Below are 24,333 nucleotides of genomic sequence, written 5' to 3' on the forward strand. Positions count from 1 at the left end.
CCGCCGTGACTGGAATTCGATCCCGCGACTTCGTGGTTGCTCAGTGGCTATGGTGTTGGGCTGCTGAGCACGAGGTCGCGGGATCGAATCCCGGCCACGGCGGCCGCATTTCGATGGGGGCGAAATGCGAAAACACCCGTGTGCTTAGATTTAGGTGCACGTTAAAGAACCCCAGGTGGTCAAAATTTCCGGAGTCCTCCACTACGGCGTGCCTCATAATCAGAAAGTGGTTTTGGCACGTAAAACCCCAAATATTATTATTATTATCCCGCGACTTCGTGCTCAGCAGCCTAACACCATAGCCACTGAGCAACCACGGCGGGTCGTTGATTTGATCTTAGTCCCGTGTTCGCGCTGTTTGCAATAGTATGCCATAATACCAACAAGCGTGGCTAACCACCATTCTGAAAAGAAAAAGAAAAGAAATAAGGAAAAAGAAATGCACCGCGCTTTGTTGTTGGTGCGCATTAGGAAAAATACGGAGGCCACAGTGATTCCGGCTACCGGCCAGCCTGCTACGATATGGATTATCATCAGCGAACGATTTGCATGTTCAATGACCAGTTGCATGTCAATCAATCAATCAATCAATCAATACATCAACAGCGTTACGCAACGTATACATGGAGAACGAATGCTATCGCTCGAGCAGGTGCGTCATCGTATATATGCTTGCCTGCATCCGTTCGTGCGCGTGACGATAGCAAACCTCGAGGTTACAGCACCTATTTCTCAATGATTAACCCGTCGTTAGGCCCGGGTGGTTAAGCGGCACCGTCGTTGAACAAAAGGTCGTACATCCGACTCCATCGCGGCGGTCACAGCTGCAAAGCAGACTCGATCATCCGGGCTTACAGCCTTCAGGAAAGCGCCGTCCCCGCATCATGAGATATGACCTGGCTTCGTACGCCGCAAACTTCGACTTTTGCAGCCAAGCAGACCCTGGTGAAGTACGGGGAGCGACACTGTCCTCGCGCGCTGCTCAACATGGTGTTCCGGCAGGCTGACCCTCTCGCCAGGCACGTGCTCCATTTCCAGGAGCAAGTCCGCCACCAGGACGGCGCCGTCCAGCACCTTCGTGAGTGAACACGCCATTCGCACTGCCGTACAAATTCTCGACACTATACGGCTATCCTTACCGCGCATGTCTGTAGTACGTGTATATGCACACAATTATTGCACGATGAGGACACCCTAAGCTGATTTCGTTCAATCGCGGCGTATTGCTTTAAAACGCGCGTGCGCTTGCATTTATGTGCAAATAAGAAAGCCTGAGTGGCGAGAAGTCTTGCACATCCTCCACTACGGTGTCACCGCGCCTGTGGAGCGCTGCATTTTTGTCGCCCGCTTGGTCGCTGGCTTCCTTGCAGAAGTATTCTGTGGATTCGTTTGTTGAGACGCTGACGCTTTAATTCACGTTTTATTTAACCTTCTGACACTCCGATATGCAGTTTGCATGCCTGCGTTGGTTTATGAACAGTTCAGCTAAGCGCAGAATGGTCAGTAAATTAAATGAATAAACTTTACTCATGTATGCTGTACGAGGACAAAGATTGTGGGGATTTGGGGAATTCGACGCGCCATGGCGCGGCCGCATTTCACCCATGTCTGCAATCCAAAAAGCCATGCCGTTCTTGCTCCGAACCAGTTTAGCGGTGGCGCTCCACTCGCCATGGTTCGTGGGTGAGGGCGGAGCTGGTGACGTCACGGGAGTGGCCCCTCGTGGCTACTGCCGTGACGGTAGCAGCTCTCTTCTCCTTGGGGACAGCGCCCGGTACGTACGATGCTCTCTCTCATCCGCCGACACCTTTGTGACTAGGATTGAGCTCACGCACGGCGCCTTTGCCCGTGCGGGGAGCGCGTACCTCGTGTTGTTTCCTATCCCGACGCTAAGCCTAAGAACGGGTGCCTAGTGCTCGCGCGAGGTCGTACCACGCCGAGCCGCACTCATCGAAGGCCCAAGCCGAAGGAGATTGCCCGAGCTCTCGCGAGTTGGCCCATTGGTTATCGCCAGAGCGAGTAGCATAGCCGCCGGGACTTTTCCTAGCGGCGCGTCCCAGCTTGAGCCTGTGCTCTCGCAGCGACGTGCTACAGGCGCCCCTAGCTGTATTTTTCGCCCTTGGTGCGGGACCCCTTTGGTTCCCCGCCGTCCCGGGACCGGGCGTTTGTGCAGTGTTGGGTGCCGTTGGAAACAATAAACGGTTTCCTTCATTTTAGGGCAATACTGTGTTTTTGCGTGCGTCGCTCGGTAGCCCCTTGTGGCCTGAGCTCGCGCGCAGCGGCGCTAGAGGCTGACGGCTGACGCGGCCCTGTGGCTCGCTAAGCTCGAACCCGCGGTGGTCGGTACTCCTGTGAGACCCGAAGACCCCACACTGGCGCCCAACGTGGATTCAAAGGCTCATTAAGCCTTTGTCTGTGCTTAGCCGAGTTAGTACGCCTTTGCATATTATACTTGCCGCGTTATGTCTGCTAGGCCGAGTGACCTTTGTCATTTGTTAGGGGACTTTTGCCCTTTGTTACCGCGAGCAGACGCCGCGTTGCTCGATAACGGGGGGGCCAGTGCTCCCCTTGAGCAGCGAACTTATGCACCCTCACCTGTCGCAGCCCCCTGTGGGGACGACAACACGAGGCGCTACGTACCAGCTCCCAGTGGAGCAGTAGCGTTGTTTGGGAACGGGGCCAGAGTCCTCCCCGAACAGTGCACACCAGCACATTCGTCTGCCACGGCTCCCTTCGGAATGCAAGGCAGTGCGATGTCGCAGCGCTCTCGATCGGCTCCCTGTGGAGTTTACGGAGCGCGGCACGGAAACGGGGCCTTAGCCCTCTCCGACGTGTGCCCGATGGCTGCTACTCAAATGAGCAGCCAAAACCAGTGGTCTGCCACGGCCCCCTGTGGGGATTACAATGCTGCAGCCACGAATTTCGCTCATTCGTCTCCCTTTGGAGTACATTCGGTTGTGCCCAGTGGCGCAACCTTCGAGCGCGCACCTGTTTTGTCGACGCTGGCTGCAAGCGGCCTAAGCAATTCACGTATAGCTGCCTCAAGTGGCGGCTGTGAACGACAGCAGGCGCACCCCGCTAGGAGCCCGTTTTGCTCTGGGGCTGGTGGCACCGCGGCCGGTATCCCTGTGGAAACCGCGCCGCTGATCGAGCTGGAGGACTGTTCACCCTTGCTCGACCACGCCGCTAACGCGCCAACGGTTCCCTTTGGAGCAGGCGCACAGACGCTGTTGCAAAACGCCGCTGAAATGATTCAGTCACTCTCGGGGGCAGTTAAGGCGCTTTCGGCTGTCCCGAAATGCGCGCACCCCGCTGTACGGTTGGCAGTCCCGACTTACAGCGGATACGGTGACCTGCTCAGTGCCAGGGATTATTGTGACTCCCTGGTACGCTACCAGATGGCAAATCGTTTGGAGGATCAGGAGGTGCTGGAACGCGTCGTTCCCGTAGCACTTACTGACACGGCGGCTAGGTGGTACCGGCTTTCCGGATACCGTGCAACAACCCTCGAGGAGTTCCGCGTGGCATTCCTGCGCGAATTCCTGCCCGCTGACTACCAGAGTAGGATGCGGCGAGAGCTTGAGCTACGTACACAAGCTCCTGACGAGTCGCTTCAGGAGTACGTACGCGCGATGCAAGACCTGTTCTTAATCGCCGAGCCCAATGCTTCGAACGAGGAACGCGTCGCACGGGTGATCAGGCAGGCACATCCGACCTTTTCGGCGTACCTGCGCGGCGGCCGCTTCCGAGATCTGGAAGAATTGGCCGCCGAGGCAAAGCGCATTCAAGGCGACATTCTCGCCGCGCGAGCCTATCGCCCACCGCCGCCCGCCAGCGAGGCCCTTGAGCCACGCTGCGCGTGGGGAGGGCCTGTGCCCCTCCCCCAACGGCAACAACCCGGCCAAGCTGCCTTTGCGGCTACAAGCGGGTGTGTTTGGGAGCTGAGCGCGCGCGCTCTAGATCCCTACACGTACGGGAGGCGGGCAGCCTGTGCTGCACCACCGCCCGAAATGCATGCGCAGGGACGCACTTCGACCCAACGCATCGCAGAGGCGGACGCTCGTCACAGCAGGCCCTTTGGTCATGCAGCGAGTCGACCCCGGCAGGGAGCTGAGGCCGCTCCGCCTCGGGAAAGGTACCGAGAAGGAGTGCGCTGTTTTCGCTGCCAACAAGGAGGGCACATAGCAAGGGACTGCACCGCGCCCAGGCCTCCTGCGAGGTCGGGAAACGGGAGCGCGGGTCGCTCGTGAAGGCACGAGTGACCGAAACCTTGCTTGTCCCCTCGGCGTATCGAGCAGGATGTGTTGCTGGGGCGCACGCGCCCTTCATTCCGGTGACCATTGTCGGCCGCGAATTTCCTGCGCTGCTGGACACGGGCGCAAGCGCTTCGTTGTTCGGCGAAAAAGTGTTATCCCACTTGCAGAAGCACTCAGTGCGCTTGCGGGATTGCCGAACGACATTCAATCTTGCGAAAGGCGTGGCCCATTCGGCGGGCGCCGCAAGGCTGACTGTCAGGTGGGGAGAGCGAATAAGACGCACGCGTTTCGTTCATCTCCCCGGGCTCAGTGTTCCTATGATCCTCGGACGGGACTTTCTCCTGAAAACCGGGATCGTAGTGGACATTGCGAATGGCGGCTATCGCGACGGACCGTTCACGTTGCTAAAGCCGTTCATCAGCCCGCCGGCGTCCGATTTTGCCTGTGCAGATGGGGCGTCGGAAATGTGCCGCGCGCCAAGTTCGGGGGCAAGCCCTCGAGCTGTGCGCTCGCCTGCTGCGACTCCCCTTTGGGAACAAGAGGCACGGCACGAACCGCGTCGCGCGCAGAATTCGGGGGCAGGCCCTCGAGCTGTGCGCTCGTCCGGTTGCACCAACGTGGTAGCTGACGCGCTATCCCGTGCCCCATTGTGCACCAAGAGCATTCCTCCAGGTGTTACAGCCACTGCCGGTGCCTTTGCGCCAGCAAGCGTCGGGGGCGAAACGAGCGCAGAGAGAGGCGAGTCCGCAAGCGGGCAAACCTGTCATTCCGCTCTCCAGGCAAGCAGCGCGCCGCAAAACGAGCGAGCGGGGGAGCTTCTCGAAAGCGAACCTACAACGCCGCTGGCTGCAGTCCTGAGTGGGGACGAGACCAGACTCCCCTTTGGGAGAATTGGAATCGCATTCAGCAGGCAAGAGTTACTGAAGGCCCAGCAAATTGATTCGTTTTGTCGCGGAGTGAGCGACGGTCTCAGGGAGACGGAGCGCCGAGACGCTGCTGGTAGTGCGGCGGGCGCAGGGGGGCCGGAACCAGCGTGTGTCGCTGGGTCCCCCGCGGATTCATATTTGCTGGATCACGATGGGCTCCTGCTGAAATACATAGCCACCGATGACGAGGCTGTGGACCCGTTTAAGGTGGTTATCCCCAAGAGTCTGAGAAGCGCACTGTTGCGATCATCTCATGACGAACCCTTGGCCGGTCATTTGAGTGGCTCCAAAGTTTTTGCGAAACTAAGCCAAACTGTGACCTGGCCTGGCATAAAGCGTGACATTTTTCGCTATTGCCGTTCCTGCCATGTCTGTCAAACGGTGAAATCAAGGGGTGGCAAGCCGCCCGGGTTGATGAAACCAATTGACAGTGAGCGTCCGTGGCAAGTGGCCACCTGCGATCTTATGGGGCCTTTCCCCAGGAGTAAGCAGGGGTTCACACACCTGATGGTAGTCGTCGATCATTTTTCGAAGTGGGTGGAGTTGTTTCCGCTTCGAAAAGTGACCGCGCGAGCGGTGCTGGAGAGGCTACAGGAAGTTTTTTGTCGGTTCGGCTTTCCGAAAAGACTAATTACGGACAACGCGTCTTATTTCACCGCTCGGGTGTTTGGTGCTACGTGCCGTTCCCTGGGAATTGATCACTGCACCACGTCGCCCTACCATCCCCAGTCCAATTTGACAGAGAGGGTCAATAGAACCCTCAAACCAATGTTGGCGGCCTTTGCCGTGAGTCAAAAGGATTGGGCAGACCACTTGAGTGAGCTCGCGTTCGCAATCCGAACCGCCGAGAATCGCTCAACTGGTTTCTCTCCCGCCTTCCTCAATTTTGGAAGGGAGCTGGCAAATCCGGTGACCAGTGTCATTCAATGTCAGCTCGGGGATGAGGAGGCGCCGGCAGACTGTTCTGCGTACGCTTCAGCACTTCGGGACAGACTTTGTCGAGCTCTCTGTAGAGCAAGGCAGAGTTTGACTTCGGCCAGGGCCCAGCAGAAGGCTCAATACGACCGGAAACATCGCTATCTTTCATTTAAGGTAGGTGATTTAGTCCTGAAGCGCAACCACGCTCTTAGCGACGCGAGCAAGGGGTTCTCAGCCTCGCTCGCTCCTAAGTGGCTTGGTCCGTACCGAGTAGAGAAAGTTTGGTCTCCGCTCGCGTACTTGCTGAAGGATTCCCCTTCGGGAAAACTCAGCCGTGCCCATATCGCCGACCTGAAAGCCTTTGCGTCGCGGTCCGACGAGCTCGCGCCGGTGCCCAGTGGCACCACCCGCAAGCAACAGGGCACACCCGGGGCGAAGGACCGCATTCGGACCACGCACCGGTACAACCTGAGGAGACGGCCACCTGTGTGATATCGCGCCTGACGGCGGACTTTTTCCGCCACCGAAGGCCCTCAGTAACATTGCTTAGCCTTAGTGGGTTAGCTTCTTTGCGGCCAGTGCACGAAAAGAAGCTGGCCCCAGCCCAGCTCTAGCCTTGTTGGCAGTGTTGTTCAGTGTGCATTTTTTGTTTGTTTGTTTGTACGCATGCTGAGTGTAATTATTGTTTTTGTGTTTAAGTGTACAGTTGTGTAGTTCATTTTTTGTTACTTGTACATAGATTTTGACCGTTCTTGTTTTCTTCTGTGTGTGTTTTTTTCTTCTCGTTTTCGTTTTTTTTTTGCCTTGCTTTTTTTTTTGCCAAGAGGGGGGTCGGTGCCTGGCGTGTCCTGCAGCGCGGGGGGTGACAGTGGTGCCCTTGACTCGTTGGTGCGGGAGAGAGGGACGCTTCGCGCCTGGATCGGCGCGGCGCGTTGTGGCCAACGGGCGGCATGGCGGACGGCGAGGAGTGAGGCGCGGTTACCGTGATGCGCGGTGCCACGAGGATTGTGCGCGTGTGTGTGTGTGCGTGCGTGCGTGGGGGCTGTTGCTCGTGGAAGCAAGCTGAAGCAGCCGCGCCAACTCCATCGGATCGCCGCGGATACCGATGGTGGACGGGACCCTATGACATCACGCCAGGAGCTCGGCTCTCTACAGTCGCCGACGCCGTGCGAACGCCCTGCAGCCGCCGCTGTGGCTGCCCATCCATCCTTCATACAGCGGCGTGGCCAGCTGACCTGGCAGTGTCCTGCCCCGTCCACCTGGAGTTCGGGACCACCACCACCACGAAAGCGACACTCCTCGGTCTCGCCGGCAACTCCGCTAGAACAACGGTGAGCCCGTTCCTGCGTTAACTGGCCTGCTATCAAGCCCACGATCGCAACTCCCGCGACTTCAGCCACCGCCCTAGCCACAGAACTATACGCGCCGCGTTCTCTTTGCACCCCCGGACATTGTCCCGCGCTAGCAGCAGACTGTTTTGTCAAGATTTCTTCCCGCCTTCGCGGCCTCATTTTTCTTGTATTTTAGAGTGTATTATTTTTTTATTTTTTCATTATCATTGTATGTATGTTTTTTTTTGTACGCATAGTGCTTGCTGGGCTGAGGTAGCAATTAGCTAGTGCATGAAAGGCTCAGTTGTCTTTGGTGCATTAGCCCCTACCAGCTTCTTCGCCAGACTGGTAGGGGGGCAATTAAGGAGAGGAGGATGTGGGGATTTGGGGAATTCGACGCGCCATGGCGCGGCCGCATTTCACCCATGTCTGCAATCCAAAAAGCCATGCCGTTCTTGCTCCGAACCAGTTTAGCGGTGGCGCTCCACTCGCCATGGTTCGTGGGTGAGGGCGGAGCTGGTGACGTCACGGGAGTGGCCCCTCGTGGCTACTGCCGTGACGGTAGCAGCTCTCTTCTCCTTGGGGACAGCGCCCGGTACGTACGATGCTCTCTCTCATCCGCCGACACCTTTGTGACTAGGATTGAGCTCACGCACGGCGCCTTTGCCCGTGCGGGGAGCGCGTACCTCGTGTTGTTTCCTATCCCGACGCTAAGCCTAAGAACGGGTGCCTAGTGCTCGCGCGAGGTCGTACCACGCCGAGCCGCACTCATCGAAGGCCCAAGCCGAAGGAGATTGCCCGAGCTCTCGCGAGTTGGCCCATTGGTTATCGCCAGAGCGAGTAGCATAGCCGCCGGGACTTTTCCTAGCGGCGCGTCCCAGCTTGAGCCTGTGCTCTCGCAGCGACGTGCTACAGGCGCCCCTAGCTGTATTTTTCGCCCTTGGTGCGGGACCCCTTTGGTTCCCCGCCGTCCCGGGACCGGGCGTTTGTGCAGTGTTGGGTGCCGTTGGAAACAATAAACGGTTTCCTTCATTTTAGGGCAATACTGTGTTTTTGCGTGCGTCGCTCGGTAGCCCCTTGTGGCCTGAGCTCGCGCGCAGCGGCGCTAGAGGCTGACGGCTGACGCGGCCCTGTGGCTCGCTAAGCTCGAACCCGCGGTGGTCGGTACTCCTGTGAGACCCGAAGACCCCACAAGATTCAACACAGTCAAATCGCTATTGAGATTGCAAGTGATCTCTCTCTCTCTCTCTTTGTTTTCTTTTTCGTGGCTTGAAGCATCCGAATGAAAATCCTGGGAAGTTAGAGGGAACTTTATACTGTATAGCAAATAAGTTATTCCAGATTTGTTTTGAGAAAGCAGATTCAAGATTCCATAAAGGACTGGGTGAAGAAAAATCGATGTGCGAGTCATCATTCCCAACCTACAGTGCTATTCTGAACATTTCGCAGCTGTCAAATTCAGTCTTTCCTTTTTCCTTTCTTTCTTTTTTTCTTCTTCTTTACGAATAAGAGAAAAAGTTATCCTTTCTGCCCACTCAGGGAAAGGTACATGGCGGCACCTCCCAACGGTGAACTGCCTGCAGTATGACCCTTGGTTGAACCTCAGTTATAAGTGGAACGTTCATGCAAGGTCACGCGCAAGGACTCCTTGAGCTAAACTTTGCGATAACGGCTCTTTTGCTTCGGTCTTTCAGCTAACCTTACGCGCAGAGGGCTACAGTTGACATTTGCTTAGGTTAGCAACCTGACAGCTGTTTCAAATGAAGCCCGAATAAGTTCAACTGCATGTTAAAACGTAGGCCAGATCAAGCAGAATGTTTCATCTGTTCAATAGAAATAACACCTTCCTCACTTAAACTACAAAAATCCTGGCGCTCGTTGGCCATACTTGGCCCTCGCGCCACAAAACACCAATTTCATCATCAAGTACAAAAAAAAGAACCTTGTGTTCTTGGAATACTAACGTAGATGCTTTAACATGGCTCGATTCGTTCAAAAAATTGGCAAAAATTGCCAGTACCGATTGCTGCCATCGATTAGCACGTCACCAAATTTGCGCTACAAGTATTGGCGATTGTGCCGGTTTTAGGGCGGATAGGATAGGATAGATCAACTTTATTGAACGAATAATCAGAATAATCGCTAATGATCGGGACCCCTAGTCCGGGACTCCGCTGGCTCTTGCAATCTTCTCAGCTCTGTTTATCAGCTTGAGCTGGTTATCGAAGGCCGAGGGGACAGCAGTGCCTCCCATTGCTCCCTCGTGGAGTCCAATGTCGTGGAGTTCTATGTTGTGTGGCGTGCACTTCCACGTAATGTGATATAGGATTGGTGTGGCGCCGCACAACGGGCATTCGTCCCTGTAGGATGTGGGGTGCATGCGATGTACTGTAGTATGTGTAGCTTCGTGTAAGTGCCTGTCTGGATCCTACTCCAGGCAGCGACATCTTCTGTATTTAGATTTCGATGACTTTCAGGGCGGGAGATGTGAATGCAAATTAATGCTAATCAGAGTGCATTTGTATCACACAACGAGCCACTGAGAGAATTCACTTAGAATGGCAGGAACACATTACATTACCATATTCAGCCGAGAATCTCTCATGAGCAAAAATAAAAGAAATGCAAGAACTGCGAGAATTCCAAAAGCAACTCAGGGGCACCAAAAAAAGAAAAAAAGAGCGTCCAGCTCTGATCCCAACAAGCGGTAGTGGCCGCCCTAGTGAGTGGCGGATTTCGATTGCATTCGCCACCACAACTATCTGGTCAGTTCGTATGTCTGATATGCTCCTACATTAGCTGTTGCTCACTTGCGCTGTAGGACGACGAGTGAATTATCAATTCAGCGCAATTTTGCATTCTATCGGTGCTAGGAATCCCAACGAGATATGTGCATCTCGCGTTGTACACCAGTTCTACGTTGGAATTGAATGTATTGCTATAGTGTAAGTGAGAGTTTCACGAACGCTGGCATTCGTAGCAAGCACCTTCGTGCACGAGGGTGAATGGTACCACTTTGTTTTAGAGACAATTTACATATAGCTTATGAGTCATCTAAATGTGACCATCAAAGAAGCCTTATTGCTGTACGTATGCAAGTTGCAGATGTGTTCAGTGGTGCACAAATGAAGTTAACTTTCTGAGGCATGTTGCTGCTACATTACACAACGCTCACATTTCCAGCCCGAAATTGCGAATTAGCCAGATCTCGGCGTGGGCAAAGTTATTCGCTCAGGCATTCGGTTCATAAACAACAAAACACGTACGCAGCTTCCTTTTGTTCGAGCCGTGCGTACCTTTATCCTTGCCCACCGTGATGGCTTAGCGGTTAGACCGTGGCGGCTTGATTTCAATGGAGGCGAAATGCAAGGACGCCAAAATTAATTGGGAGCCGCCCGCTGCGGCGTGCCTCATAATCGGATCGTAGTTTTGGCGCGTAAAACACAAGAATTCATTTCAATTCAAACTTTATTATTTTTGATTCAGCAGCGTACAATTCCCATAGACATCTCCACGTTGCTTCTCTAATGGACGCCGGATAAAAAAAGGTGGTCTTGGCAACTGGCCTAACGTTCCACCACGAGCGCATTTCATTGAAACCCTTACAAAAAGAAACGGGGAGCAGAGAACTCAAAGCGTTTTTTTTTCGGGCCACATGAGCCACTGGTTGTGCAAAAGCGCTGATTTACAATGCGCGGACACGTCAACATTTGAAATAGAATCTTAAATTTACTGCGGCGTTCCCGAATAATTTATCTAGCCGCGGTCTAACGATTTCTTTAAAGTTTTAACAAAAGCATAACGTCCATTTCGGTGCGTTGAGCGAAACGAAGAACCAACATTAGGAAGAGGGAAAACGGACGACCCTGACGCCGGCAACTCATTTTATGATTACTATATTTATTTTTTGTTAGCGAACCACATCAGTCCTCCCACGCGAAGAAAGACCGTGACAAAGTGCGTAAGCCAACCATCAGCGATATAGATTCAGAGGAACAACATACTTTTCCAGATACTTGGAACATCCCAGTTGAAAAAGACAACAGGAATTCCTGTCGCAACTACAGAAATTTCTGTTGTACAACAGGATTTTTCTGTAGTAACTACAGATTCCTGACGGAGCGACAGACTTTTCTGATGTACAACAGACATTTCTTGTTGTGACTACAGAAGTACACTCTGTCGTATGTCTGTTGTTACAACAGAAAGCTGAAGCTCTACAACAGATTTTTGTAGTACTACAGAAAAATCTGTCAGCACAACAGGCACTCTGTTGTCTCAACAGAAATGTTCCTGAAGTAACTCAAGAAAATTCTGTAGTGCTACAGAGAGCTGTTGAAATACTACAGAAACCTATCGTGGCAACAGGCCCCCAATTGTCACAACAGAAGTGTTCCGAAGTAATGCAACTTCTGTTGTACTACAGAGAACTGTTGGTGTACGACAGAAACTTATCGCTGCAACAGGCCCCCAATTGTCATAACAGAAGTGTCCCTGAAGTAATGCGACAAACTTCTGTTGTACTACAGAGATCTGTTGTTGTACGACAGAAACCTATCACCGCAACATGTACCCAATGATGACAACAGAAGTGCACTGAAATTATGCGACAAGCTTTTGTAGTGTGTACTACATATATGTAGCACGGAATTTCGTTTTCACACATAACCTACTGTGAAGACATAACTCAGTTTAAAAATTCCCAGTTGAAAAAGACAACAGGAATTCCTGGGGCAACTACAGAAATTCTGTTGTGCGACAGAAGTTCCAGACGTTTCTTAATTGAGAGACATCTCTGACGTTACGACAGAGATTCTGATGTCGCAACAGAAGCATTCTGTCGCGAAGGCCAAGAGTTATGAAGTCGCAACAGAAACGTTCTGTCGCGACAACAAGAGTTCTGAAGTCGGAACAACAGCTTTATATCGTGACAGCGACCCCGACGTTACGACACCAATTCTGACGTCGCAACAGAAACATTCGGTCGCGAGGGCCAAGAGTTCTGGAGTCGCAACAGAAGCGCCTTCCGTCGCGGCCCTTTAAAATTGTATGTCAATTTCAGATCGGTGATGTACACTGCACTTTTCTCTTGCGCGGTTTTCAATCGCGCTTCTCTGAAGCCGGCAATGCTGATAGCACGGACACCGGTATTAAAGTCGACGTGGCCAATACTTATAATTGTGCCGTGACGACGCGGCACCAGCAACGCCCTGCCGGTCTCCTTAAAATCGTCCGCTGATCAAAATCGTACCATCTGCGGGAATGGCTGCGCATCCGTTTTGTTTTATTTGGTAAAATGTGGCACACAGGCCTGTGGACTTACATGTGCTGTTACACTGACACATTAGCTAATTTCCCAGGAATATTTCCCAAGCTTATGCGAAGCGGAAAAGAAGTTTTGGGTTGTTCCACAAAGTTGCGTGAAAGACTGTCTCGCTCGGGTCACATTAATCTGGTACAGCGCTGCCGTGAGAAGCCAGTATGCTGTCAGAAAGAACACTCATCCACGAATGTTTATGTAGCTATTTTGCATTGAACACAAGAATTATATGCGCGCTCGAAAGTGTAAAGAAAGAGCGACAACTGTCGAAATTAGCAGAAACAACCCTAACAGTCACCGTTGCCTATTTCTGAATTTCTCATTTAATATGGATATCGTACATCAAAATCGATGTCCTAGCACTCCATGATGTACCTGTCGATGGTAAGAACACTCTTGGTCTTCTAGAGATGCGGCACTTGACGCGGTGGAGTGATAGCGCATCTTGACCCCTAAAACGCAAATGTAAACATCAGCGCATCAGCACATCGTACTGTTCAAAAGGCCAAAAATTTACTCTCGAAGAACATGTCAGCGGTGGTGCTGACATGTTCTTCGAGAGCTTAGGCTTATGGTTTGGCTCATGGTGCTATACACCAGAACAGTTTGCAGGCGTTAATTGGACCGGTGTCCCGCCAAAGTATCTCGGCGTGCCGCTAGACGCATATAAATTAAGCGCACACTATTGGAAAGAACAAGTTTCGGCCCTGCAAAGTTACGCCCAGACATTCGTTCCACACCGACTTTCTATTTTTGGGAAAGCCGAGGCCTGCAATAAGTTCTTGGCAACAAAAATTTACTATGTATTGCAAGTTATACATTGTGCCAGGCTCTACATCTAACGCTTTCACCAAATCTTTGCAACCTTCGTATGGTCTTCCACTTTTGAGCCCATGAGGCGAGACAATATTTTCAGGCCCGTTAGTGAAGGTGGGCTGGGTTTAGTGCATCTTTATGTGCGGCAAATAGTGTCTCGTTTCTTCTTTTTTCGCGATACATCCCATCCTATACTTCGGTCATTCATGCAAGTCACACTTGTCAATGCGTTACCCGACTTAATTGTTTCTTCGAATTTTTCTTCGCGTTTATGCTTGTGGGGATTCATGCAAGAAGTTTACTTGGCGATTCGTTTCCTGACAGTTCGGTTTTCCACTGAATACTTGTACTCTGCGTCGCGTAAAACGTTATACAAAGATCTATTGTGCATGCTTTTTCCGCCTCCATTTTACCGATCACTATACATTCAATGGCCAGGTCACGATGTTCTAAAGCGAGTTCGTAAAATGTATGTATCCCCTTGCTGCAAAACGTTCTTTTATAAACTTCATAGTGAAACCATACCGGTTAAAACATGGCTACAGAAAAAGGGTATCTTTGTCTCTTCTGTTAACTGTCGCCTTTGTGACGTGCCAGAGACGATTGAACATTGTTTTATTAGCTGCACCGACGCCATACTATTTTGGGATGTCCTCCAACGGACTTTAAAAAAAGACTTTGACATCAACGCTCATACTGTGCGATACCTGCTGCCGACCGCTGATAATAGTGCGCCTTTTGAGATGTTTTTTTCTCATCGGAATGCACAGTTTGTGGAAAACGCGCATGATGGACAGAAACGCCGAAACGGTTGTACCTACGAGGGTGAATTTCATCCAAATGACCCTACACCTAAAGCAGGTTTATGATGGACTTGATACCCAGCCGGACTGGTACCCCATTTTGGTGAGGTGCCTATCCTTACCACTCTTCTAAAGTGAAACCACATTTCTACCCACAGTATGAACGATGCCTTTTCTCTGAGTGACTGTCAGTGTGCTCTCCATTCTCTGACTATGCACAACTGGTGAATATCGGGTTGTTGCTGCTGTAATAAATACCATGAAAGAAAAAAAAAAGTCAGCGGTGGTGCAGTGGTAAGATGTCGGGCTCGGAATCGTGCGGTCGCAAGTTCGATTCCTGGCCGTGGACGTTTTTTTTTTCTAATTTTTTTCACTTTTATATTTTTCTTTTTCTGTACTAACAAATTTACATATCCTTAAGGAGGTCTCTGTCAATTTTTAATTAAATATTGATCATCAACTACAGAGCTTTCTACTACAGGACGTCACACTACAGACAACAGAACTACAGACAACAGAACTACAGGCAACAGAACTACAGGCAACAGAACTACAGGCAACAGAACTACAGGCAACAGAACTACAGGCAACAGAACTACAGGCAACAGAACTACAGAAACAGCGTCCCAAAATACGACAGACTGTCAAAATTTCCTGTTGTGTTTTTCAACTGGGATGCATTAATGCCGGCAACCCACCCAACTCAGACGTGTTTAGTGTAGTCTTTGTCCGTTTGAGTAAGTTTTCTGTCTTTCATTGTGCGTTTTTTCTATAAGATAGAGTTACCAAGCGACGAGAGAAATGCGTGTGTTCTATTATTATTTACCGCTGCCCCATCTGCATGTTCTCATTTCACGTACAACTTGCCGTGGTTGCTCAGTGGCTATGGTGCTGGGCTGCTGAGCACGAGGTCGCGGGATCGAATCCCGGCCACGGCGGCCGCATTTCGATGGGGCCGAAATGCGGAAACACCCGTGTACTTAGATTTAGGTGCACGTTAAAGAACCCCAGGTGGTCGAAATTTCCGTAGCCCCCCACTACGGCGTGCCTCATCAGAAAGCGGTTTTGGCACGTAAAAACCCATTATTTTTTTTTCATTTTTGGTACACGTGACAAACGCTAGTCGCGTTGCAATCCTGGTGGCCAGTTCAACGCAAAGAATTTCATGAAACATTTTTGCGTGATTCCTGGGCAGTTGCAACCAGCGGCAAGCCCGGGGAGCAGCACCCTCCCAAGCCAGAGTGCGTCACCCCCAAGTGTGAGGGCAAGGGCTGCAAGCTGGTGCCAGGAGACCACGATTGCCCCAGCTGCGTCTGCACTCCAGGTGACGCGCTCTTTAATTTTCCCTGACCTCTCCCGCACATGTCAGCACGACACCAAAGCTATATGCACGCTTACGACTGGTTCTTTCATGTTTGACGGAATGCAATGCTCCGCGCAACTTCCCTCGTGCCATTCGCGATGTAAGCTATAGACGCCTTTGCTCAAAAGTCGAAGCAGTTATCAGTTCAAACTTGAGCTACTTTAAGATTGTCACGCTAGCTATGGTCAACTAAGAAAAGAATACACACAATAAGTTGCGGCGCGTGTGAAGCAAATATTGGCCTTTTTCCCTCTCACAGGAGCTGGATATACGGCTGATTCATGTTAAGGTGTTTCAGTGGACGGCCGATCTTTGAGACGGAATCACACAATTGAGTCAAGCGAAGAAGAAAGTCGAAGGGGCCGCGAGGGCAGGAAACCTGCCCGTTCAATGAGTGGCACGTTAAATAGCACGGTCTCCAGTCTTTAGCGAGCGATTCATGCGCAGACTATAGCATCCGCACTCATGCATATCTTAATTGCGAGAGGCGGACAGGTCACAGATACGCTACTTACTCACTCCAAGCATGAGCTATTACTCAGTAACTACGTCTCTGTAGCAAGGCTAGCTGGTCTAGTTTGTGTTTACGGAAGTAATGTCATCGTTGAGAGTTTCCTGTTTTCTTCGATATTGCAGTGGATCAAGGTATCCAGGGATCGGAATAAAGCACTCACAATCTGCACGCGTTTTGAGTTCCCGTATGCCCATTCGCGAAGATGCTTAGAGTGTCTTAAAAAAGAAAGACGAGTCTTTGTAAAGAGTGTCTTTTGTAATCAGTCACAGTCGCATGAATAGATACAGCATCAACTAGTTCTCTCTTCTTTATTTCTTTGGACAAGCCCGCCCAGCTATAGCTTGGTTGCGGAATCAGCTCCATAATATCTATTGCTCCACGTGAAATCGAGAGAAATGTTTCAACGTAAGACACCAAGGACGTCGAGGGTGTACCGATTGTCCTTTTGGCTATACCTTCTCGTTTTCGCCATTTGGTAAGCGACAACAACGACGACGTACGAGGGCTTGCTGTCAATAGTTGCTGCACCTGGAGAGTCGTCACTGAACCGACACCGAACGACTTCCTCGCGCGAGCGTAAAAACAGGCACGTTGATTGGCCAATGAACCTAAATTGCGCCTTTCATTGAGCGAACAGCTCATGAAAAGCTGCTTGCTTAGCGTTCGCCATCATGCCTCACTTGTGCTGTTGACAGGAACTTAGGCCATTTAACTTGTGTTTGCAGACAATTTACAGCCTCTAGGCCTGTGTTGAAGAATGCTCTAAAGGTGCGATACGACAAGTTACTTGATCTGCAGGAGGCTCTCGGAGCCAGCGTCCTGGCTCTGAAGAGCGGCCCCCTAAGGCGCTCATAGCATTCATGCGGTATAAAGGCATCAATGAGACTCTAAGTAGCTCTTTAAGGCATTACATTTGGCGAGCCTGTATGCCTTAAGGTTTGTGTGTTTATTTTTTTCTCTGACTTTCTATAATCCCTCACCATGCCCCCTGCAGTAGCGCATCCCAAGCCTAATACTAGGATAACCTCTCCAGATATAATTAAACTCTCTATCTCTCTCTTTCTCTCTCTCTTTGCTCAGCTAAGCAAGTCTACAGTTTCTGAAGAGCAAGGCTGATAAGTAAGGGACTTTTTGTCGAGGTCCAACCACGAACCACCTTTTCTTTTTTTTTTTCGCGCAGAGTCGGGACAGAAGAAGAAGGGGAACAAGGCGAAAGCTTCCAAGGCGCACCTCGTCAACAAGAGGAATAGTTCACATCGCAAGGAGAGCTCGGAGGAAAGCCACGAGTCCAGTAAGAAACCGCACAATACCAGCATATGTTGAGGTTATTTACTGAGGCATGTGAAAACGGTTTGGTAATGCCCGTTTAGAACCTTGCACTATTCTGTCGCACTTTGTCTATAAGCGATGGTGGAAACTACACATCTACTTGCCGTGGTTGCTTAAAGGCTATGGTGTTGCGCTGCTAAGCACGAAGTCGCGGGATCAAATCCCGGCCACGGCGGCCGCATTTCGACTTGGACGAAATTCAAGACAGCCCGTGTCATCCCGTGCATAGGGACATGTGAAGGAACCCCAGGTAGTAAAATTTAGGATTACCATATACATACATACATACATACATACATACATACATACATACATACATACATACATACATACATACATACATACATACATACATACATACATACATACATGCATATATATATATATATATATATATATATATAGTAATTTTGCGCATTATATCAGCTGCTGAATGTTTTGTGCCCCTCTTACATCTCTTAGGATTTATCTCCGCTAGGTCGTTCCCTAAGCAACCACACGTAATAAGATCTCTAGATAAGCTTCAAGGTAGAGCCATTTTTCCTCTCCCGCTCTCCTTCTTTCAAAGGCTCCGAAATTCTCGACACGTGTGCAAAAACAAATAGCTTCATAGTTTGTATCGTACTACGTTTATTGTCAATACTGGTTTTTAAACTGTATTCCGTGCAGTAAATCCTTGTTCATGCGTATGCTGGCATTAAGCATGCTAAGCGCAAAAAAAAAGCTCTGAAACATTAAAACAAACTTGACTGACCACCACCACTAACCAGCCGAAATGCCACATGACCACACAAAGTCAATGGTGGGAGAGCGTGAGGATGACGAGGATGGCGGTTAGATGAAAGAAAGGCGCTGCCTTGAAACTTTAAAGCTAGGGACGTTATTGCACGTCATGACTGCCCACCTGATTTTTTTTTCGTCGTGAGTGCCATGTGCCATCGTTGTTAATGTGATCGGCATCACGATTGGCTGGCATTTGCTATTGTGAACAGTTCTCTAGTGCGAGGAGTTTCTCATGAATATAAGCTCTGAATTTTACGCCAGCGCTCCAGTGTGACTGAACTAGGGCGCTATAACGTAAAACTATTCCAAACTTTTCTATTCCAATTCTGCTATCAGCCCTCCGCGATTGGTCAAAAGCTTTTTTCGACCACCCCCCACTTCACCTGTCTGTCACGCGACGTCACGAAAACCGCGATACCTCCCCATCTGATATGATGTGTACACACTGATTATGTATGATTTGACAGAAAAAAAAACAATTACTTCTGATTCGACCCCTTTTTGCCATTAGCCCTCGGCTATTGGTAAAAAGTTTTCGGGCGCCACCTACTTCACCTGCCTGTCACCCGACGTCACAAAACCGCACAAACTCACCGCGTCAAAGTGACGTGTACGCGATAAAGATGCATTAATATGCCGAACAAAACTGAATTTTTTCCGAAATACCCGCAGGCTGCCCCGTTTCGAAAGGAATTAAAGATCACTGAGACGCTGGCTACTCGCACCTGCCGGAGAGCATGGGTGCATTTGCGTATAATAAAACTTCTTGCGTGACCGTGTGAAGTCTTGGAGCACTTTTGGCACGTTTACTACCCCATTCTGCACTCTTCATTGCTGAGGGTCAGCTTTAGCGTCATTCTTAAGCTTCCGTTGCATGCCGCCGCGATTTTCGACCAGCCACCACAAGCTAAGTTAGGGAAAGCCGACCAATCGCAGACGCCGGCACGACCCTCTTCATCCGGTTATCAATTTTCAGTACACTGGCTCTGCCCCAGTGAATCCCTCTCCACTTGAGCGTTCTCCTCGCCTCTTGTCAACCAATTAGATACGACAAGCTGCTCAGTGTAGGCAATGTTATTCGTTTTTCAAGCAAACAAAAGTGACCTCCTATGAACGAGGAGAGCGTTTGATTGGTCTGTTCAGACAACTCTGCGGGTGACCGCCCGGTGCTTGCGTCGGTGGTTACGCAAATTGTACGTCAGGAAATTGGAATAGAAACACATTGGAATAGTTTTACGTTATAGGGCCCCTAGTGAGCTCAAGCAGAATGGAGAACAGGGAACGTTCTGCTAAGAAAAAGTTATAGGCATCTATTTGCCTCTGGCGAACTTTCGTTGTTTCGAGAGAGTGATGTGGCATCTTTTCGCCGTACACGCAGACAGCCAAGAGAGCAACGAGAAGCGAACTCCCCGAAACAGAAGGGACCACACCAAGGCCGGCCACAAGGATGGACACAAGAACGGTCACAAGCATGCCAACCACACGGCGACCCACGTGAACGGCACGGAGCCTAGACCAGTGCTTCGTGAGTTCATATAACGATGCGTCTAATAAGGCATCTACAATATACGAGGTGAAACCAGACGAAACGCGCGAGACAAGAGGGAATAGCACGTGGGACACAGACACACATTGATTTGATTCCCAAGAAAGGTGTCCAGTTCATACACATGAGCATGCAGCGTTGCTGACGTCATGGAAAACATTGCACAGGCCCTTCATTCGATTTGTGCGCATCACTCTTAGTCGAGAAATCAGTTTCAGTTGATGACCACCTTCGTCAGAGTCCCCCTTGTTCTAACGTTGCTGGTGTAAACCCTCTGTTAGGTCAAAGGGGCCGAAATGATTCACAGGAAGACGGAAGCTTGAGTTGAAGAGCACCAGAATGAAGGAAAGCCTAAACCTACGCTCCAGGCTAAAGCTCCTTTTCTTCACCAACTGTTAATCTTTCTTTAAGACATGATACAAACAAAACGTGAGGGAAAAGCACAATGGTGGTTCCAGGCACGTAATAATAGGCAGAAAACTCTCCATCACGCGACTGACTAAAGTCACTTTCAGCTAGGAACTGTGCAAGTGGCCTTGGCACGGCTCACTTGATCGTATAGCGGCTACACTTTGTTTACCACGTGCACGCGTTACGCAGCCTTGCACACGGCCGTTCAGTGCGTGGTCCCGGTGTGCGAGCCGTACTGCAAGTACCGTCAGGCCGAGCACGGCTGCCTGGTGTGCGAGTGCCCGGACGTGTGCCCCGACATGGTGTGCGGAGGAGGCTGCCAGCCGTACTTCACCAATGCCAGCAAGTGCCAGCAGTGCCTCTGCGCCCCGAACATCCGTAAGAGTTCTTCGCATCCTTATACGTCATACGTTTGGGTAGCACAACTGCTCTTGAGGATCCCTGCCGCTGCGATGCGCCTGATCGTGGTCCCAAGACCTCGCTCGAAGTTCACCGCTTAGAATAACCACCACTGACGGTAACGCCAGACATTGCAGTTCGCGTCCGCCTACAAACTCGTATTTCCTTTTCCCCTCTTTTATTACCCTTTTCTCCCATTTTCCCCCTCGCCAGTGTAGTATAGACAACAGGAATCGGCCCTGGTGAGCTTGTCTGCCTTCCTTTATATCGGATATTTTCTTCTTGAGTTGCCGCGGTACCGATTCTAGCATGCAAAAAAAAAAAATTGGGATGAATAAACTTGAAGGCGGGACCAGATTAAATTATGTACGGTGTACTGCGCTCTCTAGTATTAGTGAGTTGATATTACGCTAGGCCTGGCGAGGTTGGCGGATTGCATATGTGAATTTCCCTTGAAGTGTTGGACTGCTAAAGCTCGAGGTCGCGGGATCGAAAGGCGGCCACGGCGGCCGCATTTCGATCGGGACGAAATGCGAAAACACTTGTGTATTTAGATTTATGTGCAAGAACCCCAGGTGGTCGAAATTTCTGGAGTACCCCACTACGGCGTGCCTCATAACCATAAAGTGGTTTTGGCACGTAGAACCCCATAAAAAAAGCTTCCCTTGAACGTAGCTTGCGAACTGAGTACGCACTGAGCCTTATTCATAGAATGAGGCTCAGTGCGTACAGTACGTACTCAGTTTCAAACTAGGTCTCATTTTTAGACTCGAGAGCTTGTGCTGGATCGCGGAAGCAATAGCAGCGCTTGCTTTTCTGCTTAGTGACAGCGCATGGGCTAAACTTCGATGTCTTCAAAAGAAATGTTGTTTTAGATGACAGTAAAGGAGACATATTGAATACATATAGCTTGTTCGATTACCATTCCATAAACATCACAACGTTTCATTTATGTCGACGTCTGATGATTTTAGACGCAGGAAAAATCACGACTCGAGGGGCTGCACACTTCTTCAGCAAATCAAAATGTCCGCGATGAACGGGCTGTGAACGGGCGATGAACGTAGGAACACTACGATGCGCCGGCAATCTCGGTGCTCACGCTGTGCTGGTGATTGCTTCATGCTTCGAGCCAGGAACCTTCCGAGAAAGGGGCAGCACGCCACTGTAAACAGCGCCAAGAGAGCGGCGAGGAAAATTAAGACGTCATGATATTATACGTTACGAATATCCAGTATACATAGAATCGATCAAACATTTATTTCTGCTGAAATGCAACGTGATTAACTTATCTATTTGCAGTTAATTGCTGCAATGTTTCGATATCGGACGTGACATTAAGCGGTGCGAAAGATCGTACCGTATTTTCACAGTGAACGCCAAGGTGGCGGTGCCAAACGTCTCCCATAACTGCGTGATTTTTCTCACCTTACAAAGGCTCAGTTCGCCGTAAATGCAGTTCCCCGCGCAATTTCGAGCGCCATCGATTACTCTAGTTTCGCTTAATATTACCGACAGCCTACTCTGAAAGTAAACCAACCAGAGCGTGTTTTGGTCGTGCTGCTACACGGCGCCCTCAACTCATTTTTTGGCGCGCTTGCGTTGACCGCAATTATCAAACAAGCCCAACCTATGCTGGACGTACGAAGAGTAACTGTGTAGTGGAAATGATGGTCTTAACATTTGAAGTTTTACTTACTGCGATTCATTGATCACTACAGGAGATGCTGGAAATGTTCACCACCGGCTTGAAGACATGTCTGCAAGTGACGCAGCGTATCGTTAAATACTCGGTGTAGTCGCCGGAGTTATTTCACTGCGCAATGTGCTGGGTAATGGGTGCCTCTATATATATATAGCCCCTGCAGTGTGTGATGACGCGTTTTCTTGCAACCGGTCCTTTGAGAGCACTCCAAGGACGTTACCGGACGAACTACAGCTGTTGCTGCAAAATATCGCGCGTGAAACAGCGATGCCATTCACAATCATTATCATAATCCTTTGTTTATTATCTCACTGCACATTTACTTTTTGGACACCCTTTAGCTCTGTTGAACCTCACGGGATTCGTTCACCGGCAACCCTTGGCTGCTTTCCCACTAGCGTCATTTGAGAAACCAAGCTGCTCTCCTAAGAGCCGCTGGGAGAAGCTGGAATCTCGAAAGTCTCTTAGGCTGAGTCCGTATTCGTAACGCGTTTCTTCGCAAAACGGCGCGCCGCAAATGATGGCCCCATTTCCTGGCGCCCGTGGTCGCCTTGCGCAGGCCGGGAGCAGCTCGCCGAAGTGTTCGCGTCGTTCTGTTCGGAGCACACGCTGCACCGGATGGTGGCCGACTTCGACGACTTCCGGGACACCCTGCTGCGGCTGCAGCACCGCAGCCTCGAGCTGCAAGAACTCCTCGGTCGCGTCGAGCACGCTCGAGGCATTCACGGTGTGTATATGCTATACCCGCAGAGTTTCCTATGATAATTACGCGAGGAAACTCTGGCGCGGCGATCATTCTGCAACTGCGGGAATGATGGTTAGTACACCCGTGAGCAAAAGTGTACGGACCAGACATTGCGCGATAAGACTAATTTTCTCCTCCCCTGTCTGTGAATACAACTTGAAATTAAAGATTGCGGCCTAAACTTACGGATTTCGAATTACGAATTACGAATTTCTAGATTGCGAATTTTCTAGAGCACTCGCCAGTTTCCGTTTGTACGTGTAAATTACAAAGAAATTACGATTTAGCGGCGACCCTGTGGTCCATATACTTTTGCTCATGAGTGTACACGGATTTGTCTTATCCTCGTGCTCGTGGCTTGAGGCGTTCTTGTGATTTTGTTTACGACACTTTGTCTGCTATATATTGGCCTCGACTTCGAAGTGATCGTATTTTTTGTTCTTAACGCAGAAGACAACAATTCTTTGCTCGCGCGCATTATATCACTGCGAACTGTTGCGTTTGTAGCGCAATATTTTGTTGAAGATTATCAAACTGCGAAGTCACAAAGCCATTGGAAGCCAGAAGGACGAGTATTAGGAAATTTCACGTACTAACCATCATTTATATGCCGGGGTTATCTAGCCACCATACCGCGGAACCATTCTGGACAATGTCCAATACCATCATGTTGTCAAAATCTGCAATGGCAGCATTTTCAGCCAATCAGAGAAGCCGTAGCTGGCCTCTGGGCCAATTAAAGCATACCAGACCGCAAATTCGACAATGTGGCGGAATTCGGCAATGTCCAGAATAGCCCCCCTAGCTAAACCACCGTGCTTGCATGTCCCGTACAGACACCATGCAGCGCCACAATTCCCTATAATAATTATTGTAGGGCACTATAATATTGCATGGTAATGGAAAATCAATGTAGTTTCGTAGCCACTTCCCTGACATGCAAACAGAGTTAAAGAAACGCAGAAAGTCATATAAGGCATGTTAAAGCTATAGGTCGTCTGATTACAAGTTTAAAGCTACGTAAAATAAAGTAAGTGCAGGTATACCAAAAAAGCATGCACCACGCATTGGCACGAACTGCACGGTAAGACGGCACACATGGAAAGAGAGAGGGATAAAATAGCACCGATTTGCTCAACAAGAAAAACTCGCACCCTTTGGGACTTAG

The 24,333-nt window shown here is 50.2% G+C and overlaps 1 protein-coding gene across 1 annotated transcript in view; it reads left to right on the forward strand.

The window, feature by feature from the left end:
• The window catches only part of LOC135906345 (uncharacterized), a 37,214-nt gene that overhangs the window by 11,786 nt on the left and 1,095 nt on the right, over positions 1-24,333 (forward strand). Inside the window, exons 4-9 of the mRNA XM_065437686.1 lie at positions 932-1,078; positions 15,566-15,694; positions 17,428-17,538; positions 19,738-19,884; positions 20,506-20,694; positions 22,980-23,147. Of these exons, the coding sequence (XP_065293758.1) occupies positions 932-1,078; positions 15,566-15,694; positions 17,428-17,538; positions 19,738-19,884; positions 20,506-20,694; positions 22,980-23,147 (891 nt within the window). The remainder of the gene's footprint in view (positions 1-931; positions 1,079-15,565; positions 15,695-17,427; positions 17,539-19,737; positions 19,885-20,505; positions 20,695-22,979; positions 23,148-24,333) is intronic.

Source organism: Dermacentor albipictus, chromosome 5, assembly GCF_038994185.2.
Source record: "Dermacentor albipictus isolate Rhodes 1998 colony chromosome 5, USDA_Dalb.pri_finalv2, whole genome shotgun sequence".
Classification (NCBI taxonomy): domain Eukaryota; kingdom Metazoa; phylum Arthropoda; class Arachnida; order Ixodida; family Ixodidae; genus Dermacentor; species Dermacentor albipictus.